This window comes from Mchenga conophoros, linkage group LG15 (assembly GCF_057382185.1).
Source record: "Mchenga conophoros isolate Kocher_MC1m ecotype Shallow Benthic linkage group LG15, M_conophoros_male_GT1.1, whole genome shotgun sequence".
Classification (NCBI taxonomy): Eukaryota; Metazoa; Chordata; class Actinopteri; order Cichliformes; family Cichlidae; genus Mchenga; species Mchenga conophoros.
The window spans coordinates 32,084,881-32,110,393 of record NC_140540.1 but is presented as its reverse complement, the minus strand read 5'-3'; the positions used below and the strand labels follow the sequence as shown (position 1 = coordinate 32,110,393).

The 25,513-nt window shown below is 39.0% G+C and overlaps 1 protein-coding gene across 2 annotated transcripts in view; it reads right to left on the bottom strand.

Annotated features, from left to right (window-relative positions):
- Positions 1–272: 272 nt before the first annotated feature.
- epha7 (eph receptor A7) overlaps positions 273–25,513 on the bottom strand; it is an 86,713-nt gene continuing 61,472 nt past the window's right edge. Inside the window, exons 6-17 of one of the 2 annotated variants that reach the window (XM_085247427.1) lie at positions 24,485–24,609; positions 23,304–23,472; positions 19,873–20,017; positions 17,586–17,641; positions 13,940–14,065; positions 13,294–13,479; positions 12,953–13,014; positions 12,518–12,727; positions 11,498–11,647; positions 5,382–5,575; positions 4,590–4,745; positions 273–4,079 (exon numbers count right to left, since the gene is read on the bottom strand). In XM_085247427.1, the coding sequence (XP_085103553.1) occupies positions 3,965–4,079; positions 4,590–4,745; positions 5,382–5,575; positions 11,498–11,647; positions 12,518–12,727; positions 12,953–13,014; positions 13,294–13,479; positions 13,940–14,065; positions 17,586–17,641; positions 19,873–20,017; positions 23,304–23,472; positions 24,485–24,609 (1,694 nt within the window). In that variant the 3' untranslated portion in view covers positions 273–3,964. The remainder of the gene's footprint in view (positions 4,080–4,589; positions 4,746–5,381; positions 5,576–11,497; positions 11,648–12,517; positions 12,728–12,952; positions 13,015–13,293; positions 13,480–13,939; positions 14,066–17,585; positions 17,642–19,872; positions 20,018–23,303; positions 23,473–24,484; positions 24,610–25,513) is intronic. The other variant, XM_085247428.1, reaches the window with a different exon arrangement.

Below are 25,513 nucleotides of genomic sequence, written 5' to 3'. Positions count from 1 at the left end.
TTACTTTCATACATTGTTTTAGTAAGTATCCAAAACATACAAGTTTTATTATATAATTTTTCAAGGGATCTTATATCTGTTTTCACTCTTATATGCTTTTCATACAAGTTTCACAAAAGACAGATACAAAATTTATAAGATTTATATATATCTTTTCCATATGGGCAATGATGTTGAATACCTGTGTCCACAACTAAAAATGGCAAAAAAAACATAACACAGGATAGGATAAACGGCGTATAAAGAAAAAAAAAAAACACTGCAAAGGAGACTTGAAAATTATATAGATTGTATTATATTTCCAAAAATATATGTACAGTCTATTACAAAGGTTACAAAGCAAAAAGAATTGTCTATGTAACAAGAAACTGTCTAATTAAATGATCTTACAGTTCTGCTTTTGGGGAAAATACTTTTGACCAGTGAATATTCTCAGTACTCTGATCACAGAAAAATAAATAATGAATCAACATTTATATTACTGTACAATAAACTAGAAGGCAAAATCAAAACAGTCAAAGGAAAGATGGGAATCCTATTAGCTGTCTTTGGTCCTAAATGAACAAAATATGTACAACTGAAATCTTGTGGGTGACAATAGTTCATCTGTGAAATAGAAAAATATAGTGCATTTTCAATGTATCCAGAGCTCTCTACTGAGTAATATGTGTAAAAAGTAAAAAAAAAAAAAAAAAAACCCCAAAGAAAATCAATATAAATAAAATGTACAAGTTTTACAATTAGACCATATACAAAGATGTCCTCAAACCCCAGCTCTTTCTCAAACAGTTGACAGTGCTGCACTCTTTGGAAGCATCCACCACCTTGCCAAAGTGGAGAAACAAATTTCCAACTGCTGAACCACAAGATTTAAAAAATATGTTTGTATTCTATCTGCTACTCCTAAATTTCAGCCAGCACTCTATACCCTGCAGGTTCCTTTTATTTTATTTTATTTTTTGCCTTTTTTCATTTAAACTTTTTTTTTCTCCATGAAACAGAGTCACAACTAAACTTTTTTTCTCCTGTTTTTTCCAGAGTTGAGCAACCTGAAGTTCAGCATGATTCAAGTTGAAACATTGTATTGATTGCATCCTGGCCTTAATCTCAGTTTGGCTCAAACTGCTGTCTTCCCAGAACAGAAAGAAAAGAGGGACAGAGGCATCCTACAGTAGGTGTGAGGGGCCTTCTCCAGGGGTCTGCTTTGAAAATCAGAGCAGGGTGTAGGGAGTTGATGGTGAGAGACAGAGCGCTGCCTGTGAACTGGGGAGTTTTGTGCTGACTGAATGACTTTATGCCAGTATTCAATTCAAAGGCCCAATTGCTGAGGTCTGCTGTATGGATAAAGGGAGGTTGTGTATGACATAATGGGCTGGTCAGGGCTAATTTTGGGCGTCTCATCCCAAGATGAATCCCACTGTGAAAATGGATTTAAACAGTGCATCCACACTAAGCCAGATGATGTTGTTCATTTTAGGACAAAACTGCATGTTTTTCAAACTGAGAAGGAATTTTTCATCCACACAAGCATGGTTTAAATATGTCAAACTAACAGGTGGCAATACAGCAAACGGTTGAGAAAGTACAGAAAAAATGTGACTTTGAAATGACTTAATTGATTACAGAAGCTGAAGTTCTAAACCCTGTGTGTTGTCCATTGTCAAGACTATATCTTAGCCTTTTTTGGTGAGGCTCAGGATTCAATAATGTCTGTGGAGGCCTTTTTTGTTGTCTTTTCTAGATTTTTGAACCAATTTCAGTCACAGGCTTAGGGTGGACAAAAGGTAAAAAAAGAACCCTTTTTTAGTGCTTGTGGCCCAATGTGGACATTTCAAAGATGACAGAGGAAAAAATGAAGAAAGCTTCAGTTGGTTTTACTGGCTGTTAGCGAGCTCCAGGTTGATTCCTGATTTGGTTGTACTTTTTTCTATGGTGAGAAAATAAGTAAAGCTTTGAAAACACAGAGTTATGTTTAAGGTCGCAGCAGCAGTGAGAGAAGAACACCACTTCCCTTTATGTGACAGCTGAATACCTACATTTTCGTATCAAAGGACAGTGCAGTAAAACAAATTCAACATTGAAACTTTTCCTTTTTTTGGGAGTCTTTTTTGTTTGTTTGTTTGTTTTTGAAGTGGAGACAGATGGCACCAAATAGGTTGATTGGCTTTTAGCACATCCTCTGCACAGCCCCCTGTTCTCTGTTCTCCATAGAAAGCCATATGGAAGAAAAGAAGAGGAATCTTAAGAAACACTTTAATGCATGTTCTGTCACATCTGCTCCTGTGAGTGATGAGCTGCAAAGACGCATGAATAAACAAGGAGGCTGCATGGCTGCCTGCAGAGCCGGGACGGAGGGATTTAACAACACAGTCCGTGTCTGAGAGGAGCTCCATGGTTTGGTCTGGCATTTTCATACCTAGACCCTGAAGGGGCTTGTTGATTTTTTTTTTTTTTTTGTTAGAAAATGATGTCAGCATGGCTAATTGGCACCATTTAAGTGTTTTATCTCTGCAGTCACTCAATTCAACATTTTCATGCCACGTTAGAGTCTCATCACATGTTTAACATATCATAGCGGCAAAATACAACATGATTATTTCATTTGATGAGTTGGCATGGTATTTTTTCCAAACCATTTCAGGTCAAAGAGGTACATTTGTTTCCTTTTGCAGCAGTGACTGAATCTTTCCAAAGGTTTTGTCTCAGAATAGCACACCCATGCTTTCTATGTCATCTAGCACCTTAAAAAGTCCCAGTCGAGGACAATTTCTACCTGGTAATTATTGCTCTTTTTAGTCCAACTCTTTCTCACTGACTGTGTCACTTGTGGCATAAAACAGAGTCTGTGCACACAAGTTCAAGATAAAAAGACATCATGCTAAAAACAAACACACAAAAAAAGGAAGTAGTACAACACTGAAATGAGCCACAGAAAGCAATGCCATTGAAGTGCCTAAAATAGTGGCAATACTTAAACACATTTTAAGGCAGTATTACGTCTCGTCAATTCTTGAACGCACTCGCAGCTAAACAATTCTTCAAAACAACCACTATGTAAAACATTTTAGGCAAAATGATGGCAAAGCACAGCTGCAACTCCAATACAATCTTTCAAACGTGCTGACACATTCTACTCAACAACCAAGTGTATCCCATAGTGAACACTAAGGGAAGGATAGATGAAGGATATTGCTACTCTGATAGAAAAAAATTCTGGTGATTTAAAGAACAGTTTGCTTCCTGCATCTCCATCTGTGCTGCACTCATCAGAAAATTGTTTGCTAAAAAATGCTGAAAATTTGAAACCAGGTCAAGAACCCACTCCAACAGGCTGCAAAACAAGCGTGTGAGGATAATATTTTCACTTCAACAGCACATGAAGGAAAACAAAAGTCATTGCAAACAGTCCAGTACAAAAAGTACTTTGAAATCTGCACCTAAAAAGTTCTGTCTCTGTTTGGATAAAAGAGTTACCCTGTTGTCACATCCAAAGAGGAGAGGAAAAAGAACTTTTATATGTGCCAAAACGTGTCATCGTGGCAGACACAAAGAAAAACGAAAAAAAACAAACAACTAAAACCGCTTCAAGGTGTTGTAGTTCGTATAAAGGAAATCCTTAGACAACGTGTGCACATAAAGAGAAATATAAGCGGCAAACTCCTTTCCAATGCGCTGTTTGATATGTGGTTTAGTTTGTACGCGCTTCTACAAAAAGAAGGGAAAAATACATTTGTCTCATCCAGGTAGTTTCTTTTTTGTTGCCGTTTTTTGCCCTTTTCCTCTCTTTAGTGCCCTTTAAAGAGGCGGACCACAATCATTCACTGAGAAACAAAGGAATGATTTCACTCCAGGCACAGCCAGAAGAGTCAGACATCATACGTCTGTTTGCTTTGACAATTATTCCATTTATGTCCCAAGTCAAGTTTTGTTCTCGCCCTCTCCGAAGGCAGCCTGTCAGAGATCGTCACACCTGGACACCTGTGCCGTGGAGGTGCAGCATCTGGGCTCTCATAGTCTGTATGCTGCTCATGATCTTTTTCTGATGGCCCACCAGAGTGATCCCCAAGCTCATCACATCCCTGGAAAAGAGGACAACATTATGAGTCAGTGCACCATCACAGCCTCAGCTTTTCCATTATTGTGAGTATACAGCTAAACACAGCAGGCTTGTTTATGAATCTTAATAATGAATTTTCACAAGGTGAGATAGCAAAACCCATAATCTAAAGTAGTCTTTTTTTTCCCCCTTTGGGAAGTTTGGAGCTCTTTTTATCGAAATATACTTGGTAATGAGTTTATCAAGATCACAGGTAAACAATATGGAAACAAAAAAATAGGCTTATTCCCAAGACAATGTGGTTCAGAAAAAGAACTGTTTTTTCTTGGTGAAATAAAAGCTAGTATTAGCCACTTTATGGTGGGTTACAGAAACTCAAAACACATTCTAGCAACAATTCTACTTCTGAATACAGCTGAAGCTTTTACTCAAGGACAAGTAATAAAGTGTAGAGGAGAGCACAGTTTAAGCATAGTTGGTTTTAATGTTCCCTACTAATGCTTAAACCCCTTCGGGTTTCCTATCTACTCACTCGATTGACATCCTGGCCACAGATTCCAAGGAACTGTAGCCAGCTGCTGTGAAGTTGTCTCTGTATCGCTCCATCTTGATGGCTTCCAGCCACTCTCCCACTGAGCGGAAAGAAGTGAAGTCTGGTGTGCTCTGATCTAACAGGGGACTAATTGGTCTGTGGGATGAGCACAGAAAAATGGTTAAGTCTTATGCAAAAAGGAAACGTTAGGCTGAAAACACAATCAAACAAGAGATGAGACAGAGCGGTGACCAAAGGCATCCAGCAGTGCGGTAAATTATAAGCAGGGGAAAAACTTGCTGATTGGAGGCTTTGGTCGATAAGAATATCACAAATAGATGTTGCATTCCATGCTCTGCTTCTGAAAAATGTTTTTGTCAATATCCTTTCGATTTGAATACATTCCCAGGAACATACCCCGTACAGTCTCTGTACAGAAAATGCTTTTTAACCAGTTATAACCTCTGAGCCTCATCTCACAGTGGAAAGCATGTTTTGACTGCGAGAAGAATTCATTTGACAAACGTCAGAGTGAGCTCCGGAGTTCCCACTGCACTCCAAAGTACTAGAAACTCATTATAGAGATTGATTTAAAAGCCCTGCTATTGACCATAAAGGCATGAAAGCTGCTTTGGGCTATCGATCCCCTTGGATTTATCTTTCATCTTTGAACTTGAGAGGCTAAATCATCCACTGGACACTCTAGATCATCTACCAGTGTGATAAGTTGAAGTTCTATAGCTTATGAAGCCTACATTTTATAATAAATCATTAGGGGTCTTATTTCCATACCTTGTACACGTTCCCACTGGGGTTTTCAGTGTGTTAGGGTTACGTATCATCTTATCAAGGATGCCAACTATTTGATCAAATTTGGGGCGTTCGGCTCGGTCTTTCTGCCAGCAGTCCAGCATTAGCTGATGTAAACCCGGCGGACAGTCCATGGGGGCTGGAAGACGGTATCCTTCCTCTATTGCCTTAATGACCTGTAAAATTTAAAACAGACGAAGAAAGTAGCATCAGCCTTTGGTATCATCCTAAATCCAAACAAAAAACAAAAAACCTCTAACCCATACCTCAAACCCTTCAGTCTTAGCCTAGCTTTTTGCCATTTAACACCAGCTTTTAGCATCAACCTAATCCCAACCTCCTGCCCTGTACTCTCACTAACAGCGTTGACTATCATTTGAAACCCTTCAGAGTCCAGTTTTAGTTTCACGTTAACTCTAAACCCTAACCCACAACCCTTTAGCATTAGTCTATAGTATAATATTACCACAAGCCAAGCTCACTAAGCTCTTGGTATATAGCAGTATTGTACCTTAATTATGTCATGGTTACCTAAAACACTTAGACCTGAGAAAAAATTGTCTATCATGTGCCAGCTTTGTTACAGTCAATGGGATCATGAGGATTTAATGCAGAACTATTTAGAGTAGCTATAAGCAGCATCATTCTGCTATATAACCTCTTTCTGGAATGGTTAATGATCTCAAATTCTATCTGTGGCCAAGTGTTTTCAATTTATGTGCAGAAGATTGTCACCCAGCTTGAGAGCTAAGATACCGTAAACTTAAAGCAAAGATTTTTAAAGCAATGGGCATCTTGTAGATAGACTTGACCTTTACCAAATTTGCTACATAATTAGTATGTGTATTACTAAGAGATATTTGCATGTAACTTTTTGTAGGACCTGGGATATCTTGGCCTTTAAAGCATCAATGAAGATTATCTTTATTTCAGTCTGTCTCCCCCTCGACTTTATGGAAGTGTAATACTAAACTCACTAATTACCCACTGAATAAAGTTGGCCTTATCTTGGTCACATTTTTCACCAGTTTGAACTGAAATCTATGGACACAATGGCACCCATACTAAACAACTATTTAATGTATAATTCAAGCACACACACAGATTGGGTTTAGATTAGGGTGGGTGGGGAGTGCTGGATAATTTTATTCAACTCATGAGTACTATTCCTCATATGTCTAAACAAAGACCTCTTGTACAGTATATACCAATAAACAGAAAAGAACTTCTGCAACGTTTTTTGACCTAATTTACACATATCGTTTTATGCAGAGTTAATAAAAATTCAAGGTTTTTAAAAATTGTAGGTGCAACAGGAACATTATGCAACAAGCTCTCCTTCCTTTAATGTGTTGAGATGTTTATATCTCTGCATATATTCATCAGCTATTCTTGTCAGGACTGCTTAGACAAGAATGAGTCATGGAGGGAACCAGTGTCAAAACACTGAAACCGTTGGGAAAAATGCAAATAATGTTCTTCCTGTATCCCTGGAGGATGTTTGCTGACATCTTGACAAAGTGAAAAAATTTCTGACATTGATGTCTGTCAAGCAGCAGACGGTCAAAACACCACATGTCCCACTTTCACGCCCAACCATCTTGTTTAGCATTTCTAACATCTGATTGTTCAATCAGCAGGCCTCTGCTTTGGAACGCAGGAGAATATTAATCATATTTAGCTACGATGCTGTGGGTGCTAAAACAGGAAGCCATATAGGAATCTTAAAGCCAGAACTCACTCGCCTTTCACTATCAATCAAAATGTGTCAAGTGTCTGAGAATAAGGAACAGCTTCAAATGGTCTGGCACTGTTGGATTATCTCAGTGGGAGTTGGCAGGAAAGAAGGCAACAGCACTCAGAGAGCTGCGGGTGAGTCAGTCATTATAGCAATTTGTGACATTTGTAAAGTGAAGAGCGGGATTGAAAAAAACCCCACATTTGTTCATAAAGGTAGAAAAATGTGGGTAATGTCCAGAGTCAGGAAGATGACTTTGAATTTACTTGATGGTGAGGCTGCAAGATGGGTAAAAGAATGAATCATGATTACAAGTCTGTGGTTCATGAGTCAAGTAAGTGGTATTCCTCTGCACTTTAAAAACACATGTGTTAGGAGTACCCTACAGAGCTTTGCGATCTTTAGCTCTGAGACACTGAGTTGAATTACATTAGCCTTTGTTTTAGACTGCAGTTCTTGTGGCTTCAGCACAGGGAAATCTTTTTACTCTACTTCCTCTTTTACTTTGGGATGCTTACAAATGTGTTTATGTTCACATTTATTTGATTTAAAAAAAGGTACAGTGATCATTTAGTAATTAATGAGGACACTAGTGCATCATATAAATGTGCTTTGATTTAACCTTATAGGTTAATTTTCATCAGTTTTTCCTGGTTGCTCCATAACATTTGAAACATTCAAAGGAAACTTAGATGGGAAAGTATTTCTGCTTGGATTAAAAAACTTAAACAAATAAGGGTCAAAAATAATTACATAACATAACATAACAATTACAAACAAACATTAACTACATTACAAAGTTCAGAAGAACAGTCAAAACCACATTATTAGAATACGAAGTGATTGATAAACAGGCACTACTTCAGGTTATGAAAGCACACTTGACTGTCCAGCAGCAGCTGTTTTACGCATTTGATGTTGCTGTTCCTTAGTTCCTTTTGTCACCGTGTTCTAGGCATACACTGATCTACGAAGCTTGGAAAGAAAAGCGTCCGGACTTCTTTAGGTTTCTTGAAGACGTTTGATGTTTCATCTGAGAACAGTCTTCAGTTCTAAGAGCAAATGGTGGAGAGTCCCAGATTTTAAGCCCTATGGGAGTGTCCGCCAAGAAGGTCACGGACCCCCCCCCCCCCCCCCCCCCCTCCCGTCTTCAAGAAACTTAAAGAAGTCCAGACGCTTTTCTTTCCAAGCTCCTTAGACTACGATGACCTGGATGACTGAGAACCTTCATAGACATAGGCATGCACTGCTTGATGAGAAAAGGCCGGCTTAGTGGTTGTTATATTCCATTGCATTAACTTTTTATCTAAAAATCATGGCGTCAATAGATAAATTGATCCTTAATTGATCTTGTGTAAGTGTATTCACAAGTTTTAAAACTTGTGTAGTATTGACTGCCAGAGTCACAGACACTCAATGTCTGGGGTGACAAGGTACTAAACCCTGAGTTGCTCATGACTGGAGTGTGAGCAGGTGATAGATGTAGAAAGACCATGCTTACTTGAATGAGACATGTTATATAAAGCACATTGAGTGCTTAAGTCGAGTAGAAAAGTGCTATATAAGAATCAGTGTGTGTTGTGAATTTATTATTATGCCATTATTTTTCTATTCACTCACTAATAAGTCATCATCTTACTACAAAAACTAACTTACAGAGTTTGCAGTATAATATAACCAGGGGACTTAGGAAAGCTAGACAGATAACTGATTGTATAACTTCCACCAGGTCACCAGCAAACCACTTAGTTGGTTGGTTCTATTTTAGCCACACACTTCTCAAGTACAGAAGATATTACATTTCAGCTCAGCTCTCTTACTTGAAATTACTTGTTGACACCTACAAGGCACAAACTACCCGAGTATTGCTGCAAAGAGAATACAACAGTTTTCACAGTAGTTGCAATACTGCTGAGATGCATAGGCATTAGGGGTGCAACGATACACAAAATTCACAGTTCGGTTCGATACTTTGGTGTCACGGTTCGATATTTTTTCGATACAAAAAAATGTTCATGCCTTTTTAATTTGTCATTTATTAAAATTATAAATATATATTTTAACTCAAAAGTACAGTTTTTAAATTTAACCCTAACCCTTGTGCGTGTTTTTTATTTTGACAGCGAATGCGCACCTGCGGACCACTTATGTGCAGCCCTGGTTATTTAGCTCGTCATATTGCAGCCACAGAAATTCTTTTGTCCATGAAACCATAAAGCTGCACTTTCTTTTTGCCTTATAGTCTGATTTGTCATAACTTCTCCGTTTTGTGGTAAGCTTTTCTTTGGCTGTCACTTCTTCACCCTGACCTGTCTTATTTGGCTCAGCAGAACTAAAATATATATCGTGCTGCTTTTACACACACACTCACATAAGCTCAGCAATTCTCTGCACGATCAACCTCTCACATGTTTAAGCTTGCTGCGGGAGATTTCACTTGTCATGTTTGCATAGTAAGCTAACGATTAATAAGACGATGTCAGAGGAATTGGTGCACAAATTATCATCACTCACAGATCAGTGCTGTCGCTCTCTATACACAGTTAGCACGATTGCAAAGTGAAAGCAAAAAAACAAGCGCAAATTCAAACTGATTTCAATATGTCACATATTGACAGTGGCTCACCAATGCCAATGACATAATTACCCAGCTACATTTCCGAAAGAATGCAAAAGCATTGACATATATTTTTCCTTCCTACAATAGCCCGACGGGCAGGGAAGAGATAGATTTTGGTAGCCCGACTGAAAAAATCGCTAGCCCCGGGACGTCGGGCTAGCGATATTGCAAGCCCTGTATCTGATTGAGGAATCACTCATCTTTGGAAAAGAGAGTTTATTACAGAGAAATGTCTCTTTCCAAAATAAAAGCTATACTATCCGCTTCTTCTGGGCTATATTCTCAGCAGCATATTAAACATATCAGGTCCCCATAAGGAGAATCATGTGCTAACAGCTGTCTAAATGACTCGGCTAAAGTTAGTAGCATGCTTGCTTTTTTTTGTCTGCTTCCACTTGTCTTTGCACTAGGATGATGTCGGCGTAAATGTGCAGTCATATTCGTTGTGTTCCCACTAGTGCTTTCAGGTTGATCTCGTTGAAATGACCTTAACGCCACAACACGGCAAATCTCCGTTAACGAGCTACCGCCGATCGCCCCGTGCATGGGGCTAGACGGCCTACACGTTAACGAGCTAACTGCGCTAACACACTAGTTCCCACCCATGTAATTGAGCATTGCATGGCACATCCAACATACTGTTTTACTTTAGTTCATGACTCGCTTACCTTCAGGGTCATACCTCACATGAAAACCAAAATAATTCCAAACGCCAGATCTGAATGTTGCAAGGAGAGCTTAACTTCTGTCTTGCTAGCTTGCCCTGCGCTCTTCCTTCTGACTATGCTGTCTGTGTTGAGCGCTCAGTGGATCTGCGCTCGACAGTGCAGCCTAGGCGGAGTAGTCGAACGCAGATTCACTGAGCGCTCAACACAGACAGCATCGTCAGAAGGAAAGTTGATAAAATAAATTACAAATGTTGTATTGTTCGATACATATGCGTACCGAACCGAAAGCACTGTATCGAACGGTTCAATATCGATACGAATATCGTTGCACCCCTAATAGGCATTTATGTTTTTGCAGGAGTTCTTTAAAATTTAAGCAAAGCAAATGTCTTTGCTCTCATTGCTGACTTGTTTGCAGTGTAATTGGTTCAACACTGCTAGTCACATTGGTTCCCATTACCATAAGTCATTATAAACTTTTAAAGACGTTTGAATCAAAAGCATTCTGCATGACAAGTGTTTTCCACTCCTGTTATTTATATTAATAACACTACCAAATCCATGCTCTCAGGGCTTCATTTCAATGCATGTCCCACTTCAGGCTTGTTTCTCCTTCAAATGGATTCAAGCAGCATGATTATAGCAAGACTTCTTGAACTAATTAAGCCCAAGGTTACTGTCATCGCAGAGCTGCTCTCATGAGGATCTTGTAAGAAACCTCAAAAAAGAATTGCGAACCAGAATTTCTGTCTGTGATTTTTTTCAATGTTTTAATGGGAGGACTTTATTAGTCATAATTAAGGGTGAACTTCTGGGGAAATTGTCATACTCTGACAACTCGTGTCTGGCTTCAGATAATATTTTGTGAAATAGTTTTCATTCAAGAATCTGATTGGAAGTAATGCACAGACTTCAGTGCACTGAGACCCTTAACACTGGTTTATAATTTGGGTCACTTACATTAATAAGATCTAATTGTGACTATCATTATTATTGTTATTACAAGTGTTGAAACCAGTGAATGTGTTTTCCTGTCAGTCATGTTATGAACGTACATCCAGAAGTAACTTACATCTTGGTTGGACATGTCCCAGTAAGGCCGTTCTCCATACGACATAACCTCCCACATGACAACACCGTAACTCCACACGTCACTTGCAGAGGTGAATTTACGGTACTGAATAGCTTCTGGTGCAGTCCACCGGACAGGGATTTTTCCACCCTGTTCAGTAAAACAGTATCAAACGATTTTTATGCATTTTTCAGTTATATGCAAAAATACACATAAGACACAAAACAGCTTTAGCAGACTTTTACCGACTTTTAGTTATTAGCTATAAGATTTAATAGCTACTAAATCCTTTATCAATGTCATAAAGCTTAGTGTAAATAGTTGGCTGGTCTTGCTCTTTTGCTTCTGAGAACCTTGACGAAAGTGCATCCATTCTTCTTTTTACAATGTAAAAAAATGTAATACAAACTTAATGTTTTACCATTTTTACTGTTTTGCTGCTCACAAAACCGATATCAGCTGAAAGACTACACACTTGAAGTACTGGCTTGGTATTTTGTGGAGTTGCAATTGAATGTCCATCATATATTCGAACCACCCTAAATATTACATTACACATTTTTATCTTTTTCTTGAGGACATTTCCAGTCCTTCCCTTCACCATAATGCTAATGAGTAAAATCCATTTTTAGTGTTGCCATTTTACAATTTTACAAATTAATCTGATTCACTTTAAGGGTCTCTTGATTATTGAAGAATTCAGGTTGTTCCCTGTTGTGAATTCGCCAGATGGCCACTAATAACAGCATTTAAAATTCCAGACATTTTAATGATTTTCGTTTATATAACAATTATAATTGAACTCTAAAGCATTATTAAATATTCGATTTTAATGACTTACACCTTTAAAGCATTCCAAAAGACCGTCCTGTTAGGAAGTTGTGGTAAAATACACAGTTTCACATACTAAAAATGGTGTAGAGTAGGCTGGTGCTCACTCTAACATTCACAAGCAGTGACTTGATTAGAGAATTCAGACAGGGCTCTTGGTGGGGAGAGCAAGTGCTTTAATTGACTCACGGTTGTTGTGTAGACAGCCTCGGGATCGTCGTCTATCACCCTCGACAGGCCGAAGTCAGACACTTTACACACGAGATTGCAGTTGACCAGGATATTCCGTGCAGCCAGATCACGATGGACATATCCCATATCGGAAAGGTATCTCATTCCCGCTGCTATACCCCGCAACATTCCCACCAGCTGGATGACTGTGAACTGGCCATCGTGTTTCTGCATGGCACAGTAAAACACAGACAGGTCAGCCATTTTCACTGACCATGATGGAAATGTAGGTCACAGCACTGCAGCAGCTTCAGCACAAGATTTATGATATTTATGCACTGCACAAATTCTGCTGCAGACTCCCCACTCTCTGAGACACTTTCCAGCAAACTGCAGGGAAAAGTTACAAAAGATGCCGCTCAGAGCCTCCTGCACATCGAAGGTTATACTTACCCTGAGGAAAGCATCTAATGAGCCGTTCTCCATGTACTCGATGACAATCATGACTGGTTTTCCTGGAGAAATAAAAAAGAAAGGGGATTATTAATTAACACCTACATTTTATTTGCTCACAAAGTACTCCCTAATAAAAAGCAGTTATTTTTAACCATACATTTCATTGCATTTAATTAAAGCTCACCATCTGCTCCTTTTATTACTGCATCTAAATGAGGAAATGCGACTAATTTCATGTGGTACGTCAGTCGAACTTTGCCAGCTAAATCTATTCTGATAATGCAGGTCTTACAGAATGTTTGAACTCCTTCATTTAGAGTTTTAAACATTGTGTTTACCTCTCGTCACGACTCCCTCCAGATGAACGACATTAGGATGGTCAAATTGTCCCATAATGCTGGCTTCACACAGGAAGTCACGCCTCTGCTTCTCAGTGTATCCCACTTTGAGTGTCTTGATGGCAACTGACACATCCCGTTTTCCAGGCAGCTTCAGTCGGCCACTGCACACCTCTCCAAACTCTCCTGCGTGAGGTGAAACTTCATGAGTGAGGTGGAGAGTGGGTACAAAAAAACGAAGAAGCAGCACTTCAAGATGACAAATTTATTAGTGTATTTTGAGACAAAGCAGCTGTGCAGAGCAGGAATACAAATTGGAGTGTGACACCTTGTTATACTCAGGGGAATGCAGCCCACACCTATAATAAGACATGCTAGAGATGCATAGATACTGTCATTGACCGCCTCTGTAAAACCCATGTGGCAGCAATTTTTCAGCTGTGGGTAGCGCTGTGATTGCCTCTACCAAATGTAGCCCACACATTAATTGCAATGAACTTTTTTCCCCTCTTTGCAATTGCTCCATCAATACACGATGCATAAAGCTGTGTCCCCATTCAAGGTGTAAATATTTGGTTGTCAGTGTGATATACGAGAGCACCGACTGACTAAACACAAAGAGCTGAGAGACATGGGATGGGCTCACCTGCTCCAATAACCCGCTCGATTTTAATGCAAGAGGCATCCAGCTCCTTGGCAAATTGATGGACAGCCCTGTTCGGGTCCTCGTAGGTTTCGGGGTCAATGTAGGTTTTGGTGCCTGGAAATTTAACTGTAGAAAGGTAAGAGGATTACTGTTAATGATTAAATATGCACACTGCGCACCAGCGGGTGCTTGACAGGCAAACGATTGGTAAGGCCAGTGAGTCAGAGGGAATTGCTGAGCAGTCAGCGGCTGGTGTCAAAAAAGGGAAGCTAAGATTTGAGTAACCTGTGCGTTGTGCTTTTTATGAGGTTGTTGGTTACATTTCACCTCTTTGCAGAGACCGGCTGTATTCAACTCGGTGCTTTTCTATCCATGATATCATTCTATGGATAGCGGGGTATTTTTATGTGTGATTGAGTGGGTGCGGGGCTATCCCACTCTTAAATCTCCCATCAGTTTGCTCATAACAATAAGCTTTATAGCCAACAGTGAGCACGTTTTGTTTTGGGGGGTTTTGCATGTATTTGAATTTTTTGACCCATTTTTGAAGTTCTGCAGTTGCTAAATGACATTGGTTTTCAGGGTTCAGGAATTTATCAAAGAAATTTAAGTGTCTTTATTTTGGACTGTATAATTTTCAGACTGATAAGCAAAGGTGTTTATTTATGTATTTATTTTATTTATAAGGAACCCCATTAGCTTCCACAATAGTGGTCTTTCTGGGGCCCAAGCGATGAAGTATGATCTAATACAGCATTACACAGTAAAAAAGTAGCTTAAAAAAATATCCACATCATTTGGCTCTTACAGCCACAGTGAGGTTTTGTAATTGTAAAAATATATGTTACAATGTTATTGATATTAGGCACAATACACAAGAATAAAAAACAGGTCACAACACTGGCCTCTTACAATATTTACAATAATTTTATTTTTTTACATTAGGAATAGTAGCTTGTTCTCTAATTGCATAAGCCAGTTTATTCCACGTAAAAGATGCTCTAAATATCACAGTTTTTCAAAACGTTACTTTTGGCTTGACGAATTACTATATTGCGCTTTTGTTAAAAATCATATATTTCATCTGGATACTGCAGCTGAGCAGAGAAAAAATGTGGTGTGTTTAACAGTGTTGCTTTCTTTATAAATAAAAGTAAGCCGTAGTGTAATTTAGCTTGTACTGGAAGCAAAAAAAGTTTATTATGCATTTGATCCAATACTGGTATAGCATGAACATCCTAACACTAATCTGGCTGCCTTACTCTGGACTAACTGAAGTCTGTTAAAGTCGGTCTTATTAGCTGCTGACACTTCTGTTTAGACCTATCACAGTCCTAATGCTGATATCCATGTTAAAACGTTTAATCTTTAATTATGATGGATCTCAATTTTGTAAATTTTTGAACGACATCTTATTGACTTTACCCACGACCAAATGGATTTAAGACTGAGGTCTAGATTTAGCACTACATATCTCTATTATAGCCCTAATCCCTAAACACCCTTAAAGGCCAAAAACTGCATATTCTAACACAAGTTAAGGATTTGGGATTAGGGCCATCATTGATAATTAGAGTAACAGTAAACTTACCAAACCATATGTTAGAAATGTAAAGGATGTTTTGTAAACAAATGTAAATAAATTTGTTTTTGTGGTAAATTTATTAAACAATTTTTTAGAGAAGTACTTCGGTTTAGAGGTACGTCAGGTGATTAAGGAACTTGGATGATATCCCAAATCTAAACCCTTACCACCAGGATTTAAAGAATATACTTAGGTAAGTTACTGAAACTGGACCACTTGAAATAAATATCTGGGTCTTCAAGTAGGTCAAATCAAACTACATATAATGTGTTGTTTCAAACTAGCTTGCTATGAGCTGCCTAATTTCATATAAAGTTCCCATTTCAAATGCAACTATACCATATAAAGGTCACCCAAACCAAAAATAGACATACAAAGACGTATTAATATTCTGGAATGAGTCTGCCCACCTGTAGAGATCTTCTAACAGTATGAAAATTGTTGAAATATATATATTTTTAAAATGCTCATCACCTTTTGCTTACATAGTCTCTCCCTATAACAGTCTTAATGAATTTTTGCTGCTACCCTGACAACTTGTCTCTAGGCTGGAAAATCAGTCGATCAATTTTTTTTTGATTTGACAATGCACAATGACATGCTTTGAAAAAGACAATAGAAAAGAACATCAAGGAAAGATGAGATGGTAAAGAACTGATGCAAATGAAACATTTTCCATCATAAGAAATGAATGAAGCTAAATGAGATTTTGAGACAGGTTTGCTACTTTTGTTAGACTCTGGCACCCTAGGCATTTGGGAACGTCTTAAAATTAACTCTGTGCAATTCCCAACATCAGTGATAAGGGAACGGTTCATGAATATCCATTACGTAAGACCAAAAACAGTTTGTTGGAAATAAATCAAACAAAACAAGGTTAGGGAGAGGACGGGGGCAGGGAGGGGGTTACTATTTCAAACAGCTCTCCAAATTAACAGTAAATTACAATATTATGCACTATTAGGTTAACAGACCACTTTTGGGGGTTGTTACAGTGTGTATTTGAAATTTATGCTGATAACAACATAACCTGTCAACTTAAAAAATTTAATGAGACACTACAGCTATAAGACTCTGGTCAAAAACAACACAACAGCACAACGAGCACATTCAATCGGAGAGACAATTATTCTCTGAAAAGCAGTCTATTCAATGCACCAGTGTAAATACAGCTAAAGCATTGTGCTCCGGCAAGGGGACACCAGCAGCTGAGATTTCCCTCGACTTGCTCGGATAATTGCTTCGTCCATCCAAGACGTCTGGGATCTGATAGGAGATGTCTTATCATGACTTCCTCGCCTCTTCATGGCAGACAAATTGGGTCTACATGTTGGATTTATGTGCTATCTAGCTTCTCTGTCACCCTGGAAGTCTCCCATCATTTGATATTGCACAGATCTTGTCCATTAAGCCCAAATCTAGCATTGTTTGTATTTTCTCCCAGTGCTTTTTCCCCTGGCAGGTTGGGTTGAGCTGTGATCTGTTCAGGTGGATCTATCAGATACTTAGCAGTAGCCAACCTAGAACTGCTTCTGCTCTAGCAATGCACTTAGTGACACCCCTGACCCTTTGTTTCCAAATCAGCAGTTTGCCTACAGCGCAGATCATTATGGTTCCACTTGGGAAAGCTGTCTGCAGCTGGAGCTCCAGGGTTATTATTAGGGGTGGTGTATCAGTTTTAAAAAAAATACCTAAATGATAAAAGCAGCAGCTACAACTGTGTGCACACCAAAAACCCTGTCAACCACTAAAACCACCTGCCTTATGGTTACATTTTTAAAGGACTCCCTTTTGTATGCTTGTCAGTCCTTTTATCCCTGCCTGGCAGCTGTCAGATTCATGTGTTTTTGGCCCCTGACTTCTTTACCTCAACAGGCTGAGTCTAGCAAATCAGCAACAGATTTTGCTTGATAGATGAGTTGGGATGAAACAGACATGCCTCGAAGTGCTAAAAGATTTTAAGGCCTAGACATCGATGCAATATTTGTACGTGCGTGTGTGTATACCATCTACATACAGGTGCTGTAAGTGTGTTTGCGGATAAGGAATGCAGGCACTCACACTGGAAGTAGAGCTCCTCATCTCCCTCCTGATCAGCTTTGCTGTACCCGCAGTGCCTGTACAAGCGGAAGACGAAGAGAGCAGCAGAATCAACTGATTGTGCAGAGGAAATAAATGCCCTAATTTACAAGAATTTTAATGCAAGACAAATCCCTCAAGAAACCCAGCTGAGCAGCAGGAGCTGTGAACCCAACAGCCTCAACTAGGAAAAGTAGCTCAAGCATCTAATCATGTAAGATATCCAATAATACATGCACTGTAAAGTACTTTTCAACACGTCTTGCAATATTAACGTGTTGAAGGTTCCCTTAAGCAAGTGATTTGCTGGACAAGGCTGGTCTTTGTGAAAAAAGGTGAATGACATAGGAAGATTAAATAAGCCACAAATGATGGACATGCACTTACTGTGGATGAAAATGCTCACGTATGTAGCAAAGCATGTCTCCTTTGTTTCTACTACATGTTTTAAGATTCGAGAATTTTTTTCTGTCTAAAGTGAAGTATTTTGGTTCGTCCGTCTCCAAATTCAAGGAAGACTTCTGATCTTTTTGACATGCTTTATCCAGAAATGGAGTATGCTACTCAGAAATGGTGTTAGATGGTCTTATTCACGTTATGTATGTTGTGAGTAGGTTTAAGTGGAAATTATTTGTCACACATACATAGTAGGACATATGTTGATGGGATATTCTGAGCCTTAGCAGTCTCATAAAGCTTGTATTGTTTGTTGCTTTTTTGAGACAAGAGATATTGAAGGAGCTTACACAGAACATCCCAAAGTAAAAGTACCAATTTATGTTGTGCACATGCCATGTTCAGCAGAATCCTGTGGAGACTTCACTACTTAACATTCCACATCCACATCATGTCTTTTATCCTGCCTTCCTTCTCTCTCCCTAACTGGGCACGGCAGATAGCTGCCCCTCTCTGAGCCTGGTTCTGCCGGAGGTTTCTTCCTGTTAAAAGGGAGTTTTTCCTTCCCACTGCCGCCAAAGGGCTTGCTCATTGGGGGTCATATGATCGCTTGAGGCGACTGTTGTTGTGATTTGGCGCTGTATAAATAAAATTGAATTGAATTGAACTGAATTAGCATTTAACAGCAAACCTCTTAGGCCTAGCGGTCAGGCTGCATTTCAGGCAACTACTAAAAAAATCAACACAATTTCCAAAACAACAGTTACAGCTCCAACACATAAACATTGGTACCTTTTAAATCAAGTTTCAGAGACTTGGAGGTAGGGACCTATGTTACTATCTGCTCCTCAAATAGTTCAAAATTTAAATAATTCATTAATTGCAACAACTCTATAATGATATTTTAGGTAGCATGTGGCAAAGACACAACTCTGAAGATGGTGTTTTATACAGTGACCTGAAGCAACGATTATTTATGTATTTATTTTATTTTTTATGCTTTTTCTTATACAAGCAAAAGGAAAAAATAATTATGCTCTGTATCTTGTAAAACACATATTTCTAACAATGTGACTTACTCATCGGTATGTTTTCATATATTGTATATAGTTAAAATAATGACATATGACTCGACTGAAGATGTATGAACTAACTAACTTCATTAGTACTTAATAGTATGACCAACAAAGTTATAATAATTAAAAAAATATTTTAAAAAGAAACCTTTAGTTTTGCAAGCAATGGGGGATGCTCTCATGAATATCATTTAACGGTTTAATTCATTTGCATCACTAATGTGATGCACACAGAAAGGGTGATGTTACCACAGTCAGAGCTCACTTTATTAATGTCATGTAAAATCATGCTGATTCTACCTGTGAGCGCTGAGGCACTTTTTTTTTGACACAAAAAGCCCACCTTGGATTAGAATGCTCCGATTCTGATGAATCCATCATGAATCATGGATGAAATTCCACTTGTATAGATGAAAACAGATAAAATGTGTGAGGGAATGGTGATAATGACAGTGGACTGGGTGCTTTGTGATGGTGGAAAAAAACATCAGCACCATACTTCATTTTGCCCTCAGGATTTTTTCATACACTCACACACAGGAATGCAGAGCCAAAGCTTTCTCATTGTTGAGTGCTTGTTTCATAATGGTACTGCAAAAAATAGCTTAAATTTTGTTTAGAGTGGAAAAAAAAGAAAAATGATGCCTCATAGCCCATTAGCACAGCATGCCACAAGATGACGGGTGGATGTGTGTGTATGCGTGTGCACTGTGTGTGCGTGCGTGAGTGAGTGACGACTCCACTGGCGTGGAGGTCTTGTGAGTGACAGAAAAGCTAATTGACAAGCGCAGACTCACAGGAGCGGAGAGTCAATGGGGCCCGCGAGAGCGTACCTTCTCCCGATGATGAAGCCAAACACCATGAACACCAGTATGATGGTCCCCGCCACGGCCACCACTGCAATGATGATGACGGGGTTCTGCTCACTAGAGACGATTGCAGCTGATGAAATGGACACACACACCAAAGAAAAACGGAAACACTTTGAGTGAACTTCAGCACATCAGACTACAATCTGCAGGACATTTGGTAATTGAGCCCATTGAGTAGCATGGAGATTGATAACGTGCCCCACCCCCCACCCTTTTCCTAACCTCTGAGAGAGTGGAAGAGGGACGTTTCTATTTTTGAGCTGTCCTTATACACACGGCTCTACTGTTTCAGAAAGTGGGCTTAATAGTCCCAGACGGCGACAGCGATGCCCTTCATCTCAAACAAAGACACATTCAGGTTGAATTGTTTCCCATGCACAGCTCTCACTGTGCTCAGACAGTTTGCACTGACAAACTGGTGAGTGCAATCGTAAAAAGAGGATACTTGTGCATTTCAGATCAAGTGGGTCCGCACTGTGTAAATACTGAGAAATGCAGTATCAGGAAAAAAGTGGAAGCTATAAAAAAAATCTGTCATGTGCCTTTTGTCCAATCAAAAATCAATATTAGCAATCATCTATTTGGAGAAGAATTTTACTGTCATATTACACACTTGCAGGTTTTCCTCTGGAAGCTGTGGTTCACTGTCTCAGTCAAGGACATTATCACAACCATGCCTAGACTGCAAACTTCTAACCTTGATACAGGACACACTCGGCATGTGGTTATGAGTAATTAACGTGTCCTTTTATGCAGAAATGTTGGATGTAAAATGGGCAAGGGTGTAATTTTGGGTGAACAGGCTGGATGGTAGATCTCAAAACTAAAGAGAAATTAATGCAAACAGAGGATTAAATGCAGAAAAAACTGAAACTTTGTTTTTGGGTACTTTTTAAAAAAAAGAAAACAAAAAGGAAAAAAAGAAGAAACAATTCAAGCTTTATTAATGCTAAAAAAAATAAAATAAATATTTACATACTCCAACATTTTGGGTTGCCAAGAAAATCCCTTTGGCAGTTACAGAAAGAGCAGTGTGCCTGCTTAATTTCGGAAAACACGTTAAAGATCCAATATCCATTTATTGTGTTATTCCGTAACAACTCCTTCATTAAAGATTTATTCAAATTCATAACCGCTAATAACTTCCAAACTATTGCTGCTGCTGTTTAAAAAGCATATCATTTGTTCTTTAATATTATAGCAAATTTATAAATATCACAAAAAAAAAAAAAGGGCATTAACAGTAACCCGGCAATGTTTCTATGTCAACAGAAGGGATTGCGACCTTACCTCGTGTATGTCTTTCACAAAATTGTATAACGCCAGACTTTCAATAACACACTTTAAAACTCAGGGCTGAGCTAATGTAATGTGTTTATCCTCTCGACACTACAGCAGTTTGTCCTTGTGCTTAGCGATTTTTCCCACGATGTGTTGTCAGCATAAAGTCAAAGCAATTTGTGTTTGCATTGCTTGAAAGCAACTAATTTCCCTGGGCTATTACTACAGTAGAAGGAAATATTAACAAGTTGTGCCTAAATATTTGAGTGGGGAAAACTGTGTTACAGCCACAGAGTCCCATCTTATAAAGCTCACGCTGAATATTTTCGTCATTAGGTGTTTTGAAATAGGTTTGTTCGACACACCCAAAACATCTTTTTTGACTCTAATAGGGATCTCAGACTTAATCAGAGAAAATCATAAACTCACCATGAAACTAGAGATTAAAGGGTGCTGGGGGTCATTTTTACTATAGAATTCCATACAATCTGTATAACATTACCAAAACAAAAAGACAGGAGCTGCCCCCTGCTGGCCGTTAGAGAGAATGCAGGTTTCACACACTTCCGTAGCGCCTTCACTTCAGACTGAAAATCTATCTTTTGTTTACAGTTAGTGCACTGCTGTGGCCCAGCATCAGTTAAACTGGAGTCATACTGCTGCGCCTAACTAAACCACATACTGCTTCCGCCCACATGGATCGATGCTTAACCACAATTAAGTGTAAATTTATTAATTAATTATTTTTAATATTTGATTTTTTTTTACCTTTGTTATACAGGAAAGGAGGGCTGACAGAGAAAGAATGTGGGTGACTGACACATGCTTAAACCCAGGCCTCTGCAGTAATTGTTGGTATGTAGGTCACCTAATCAACCAGGTGAGCTACTGTGGCACCCTATGTGGTTCATTTTGATCTAAAATAAAGTAATAAATTGTGCAAACCTAATTGCCATTCATCACATTCTTATATCACCCTATAAATGTTGCTAAAGTAACACAGAGAAGATGAGAGTCCTCATTGGTGAGGGCCCTAAAGCTAAATCTATGCTATCAGAATATGTAGTTTTTGTGTTTTTTATTGTATAATTGCTCTTCCAACTCTTGGCAATCAGGGAAAAATAGCCAGTGATACAAACATCACCAACTATTTAAATCAGGGGTGTCAAACTCAAATACACAGTGGGCCAAAATTCAAAACTGGAACAAAGTCGCAGGCTAACATTAATATTTATTGAAATATATTTATTCCTCCAGATATAAGAATGAATCTTTTCTTATGGACTCAAACACGTTTTGCTGAAAAACTGAATATGGAACAAGCAAAGCTTAATATATATATTAGCTGTATAATACCAGTAGGCCAGCTCTAATAGTAATTTGGTATGGCTTCATGGGCCAAATGTAATTAGTCTGTGGGCCAAATTTGGCCCGCGGGCCAGAGTTTGACACCTATGATTTAAATTGTTTCCAAAAGGAAAAAAGTCATGTTTACTTGTCTCCAAAATATTGGTGTAGTCTTATAGTGAGGATTTATCCTTCAGGGTGAAAACTTCACCATAGCTTTATCATAATCGCAAACTCTACCACAACTTAACGTGATGTGCACCCCCCGATTAATGTACTAACTAACTAACTACGACATAAACAATCATAAACAAAGATTGGGGACCCAGGCAGGAAAAAAGTCCAAGCATTATATTTGTTTCAGTACATAAAATACCAGGACAAGACCATGACTAGGCCGCTTACATAAATTAGGTCATAGACTCTATAAAGATTCACTGCCTTGGAGTGTTAGTCCTTGTGATGACTTGATTAAGCAATGGGCAGTCTTACCAACTAGAAAAAAAAGTTATCAACTGCCAGAAAGTTTTATTCTAAGTTTTAAAGTCAGGTACTCTAAATTGCTACACTTGAGTATCGCAAAAAGTGAAATATGGTCAGCATTAATACTTCAGGAATATGGTGAAATCTAAGGAAGTTATAGAGGACAGGCTTTATTTCTACTTGCAGTGATTATTACAACAATGCATAAAACTGTAAAGCATGGTGACAGAAACACTAAGCCCTACCTGTGGCCTCTTCCTTGGTGGTTATCTCTAGTCTAGGCCCAAAGGTGCCATATCCTGCTTCTGTGAAAGCCCTAATCTGGAACACATAGGCTGTGCTGGGCTTTAGGTTGTTCACCGTAGCTGATGTGGACTTTGACCTCACAGTAGAGTAAATCCGGTCCTTCTGATCCTGCACAGGAAAAAAAAAGGTAATTTTACCCATTTTATATAGTATAAGTTGTCTTTATTAGCATTTTGAAATGCTTTCACATTACTGCTGATGACATTTACATTCAAATTTACGTGAGTCACAACTTTTTAAAATGACAAAGTTAAGGCAAATGAAGCTTATTAATAAGAATAATCAGTGACTGAGTTATATCACTGTAGTTTTAGCCTGGCCTTTGTTACGACTTTCAGAATTTATGTCACGAAAATGGTGAACATCACATTTTTCTGATTGTAGATTCTAGAAGACAAAAAGTTCTAACTGAAATCATTATCTACCATTAGGCAGCATGCCTCGAGGAGAACATAAAGGCATCTGAAAATATCTTTTCCATCAAGGAATACATTTGGATTCACAGGCTGCACGCGCTGTGTGCTTTGCTGTTGATCTGTAAATGTTTTGCTCAGCAAAAGCCCAAATGGAATGCCAGGCTCTGTTACGGGTGCGGTCATTTCTTCCAACTTTCCACTTTTACAGCTGGGCAGACCACAGCCATAGTACGTGACACAGAAGACTGATTCGTCAGTGTACACAAGAGACTGCGGCCAGCAGGACTGACATCAGCGCTCTGCTACTCTGCCTTTGATTTGCTGGGTTAAATTCGCTTCGTTAAACCTCGCAGCAAAAAGCTGATGCGCTCAGACTTGAAACACAGTGAAACAGTAGCATAATCTATGCAGAACGGGAAAGGAGATAACAGTAACAGATTACTAATTCTAGCAGAGCAGCAGCCATGGATTGCACGTGTGCTAACATGTGTGTGGGGGTGGCTGTGAAGGACTATAGCCTGATTAAAATCTTATGAGCATCTCATTCATTATTGCAATTATGAGACAAAGAAGGTACTTGCAGAATCTTGTGCATTCCACTCACAGCCACGTGCAAACAGAATGCAAAATGAGTTGGAGTGGGCAAAAAAAAGAAATGGTGCTTCGGGAAGAGACACAGACAAACAAATGTAGCGCAAACTTACTTTTTCATAATATTTGATCTCATATTCTGTGATGACACCGTTGGGTTGCTGGGGCTCCTGCCAGGAGAGGTGGACGCTGTGCTGCTGCACTCTCTCTTTGATGACCTCGCTGACCTGGGACGGAGCTGTTTAGAGAATAACATGTCAATAAGTGCAGGGCAAACCCTCTCAGCATGCACAGGCATAAGGCCAGCCGCAAATGAGCCGCACCAGCTCCTCCACCAACACTCGCAGGCCCTCTGTACATGATGAATATTCACATGGACGCTTCTAAATGTTTACACCTCATGATCAAAATTTCAATTACACCACCAACAGCAGAAGGTGGCATTATTCCAGCCAGGAGAAAACCACGATTTGTAGCTTGTGAATGACAGTTTAGTTCAATTACTCCCAACATTTCTAGTGGAACAAGCAGACACTTACTATCCCTCATGACAGAGCTGTTCAGAAAGCCTCTCAGAGGGAGAGGGGTGTACCTGTAACCTCCTGACACCAGTCATATGCACACCAATTATCTCGGGCTCTTTGCATGACTTATTTTAAGTGTCTGGCTGTCACTTACTGCTGCTACATTTAGTTTTGCTAAACAGTGCACAGAGATTTTTTCAGTTGTTCATGCCAGTAACAAAGGATAAATGATACACACATATGTAGACAGATTTTAAGCTAACTTTTGGGCCGTGTATTTGCTGTACTCCTGCTCTTTCTATATAGTAATGCTGTGGCCTCATCTACAGCTATTGTCCTTCAGGTTTAAAATTCATAAAACCATAGCTCAAACCAGTCAGCTGAAATGTAGCATAAAAAACCGAAAGGGTTTGGGTCAGGTTTTGGAACCGTCATTTCATTAGATCTGTTGATGGGTAAAATATGCTGTGCAAGATGTATCAACACACGCTGACCACTTCACCTTTTCCTTGTCTGGTATTAAACTGCAGTAGAATCAGCTTTTGAACAAAGTTTTCTGTAACGCCGAACGTCTTCTAGCTCAGCAGCTGTTTGCAGCTTCTCCTACAGCTTCCATTA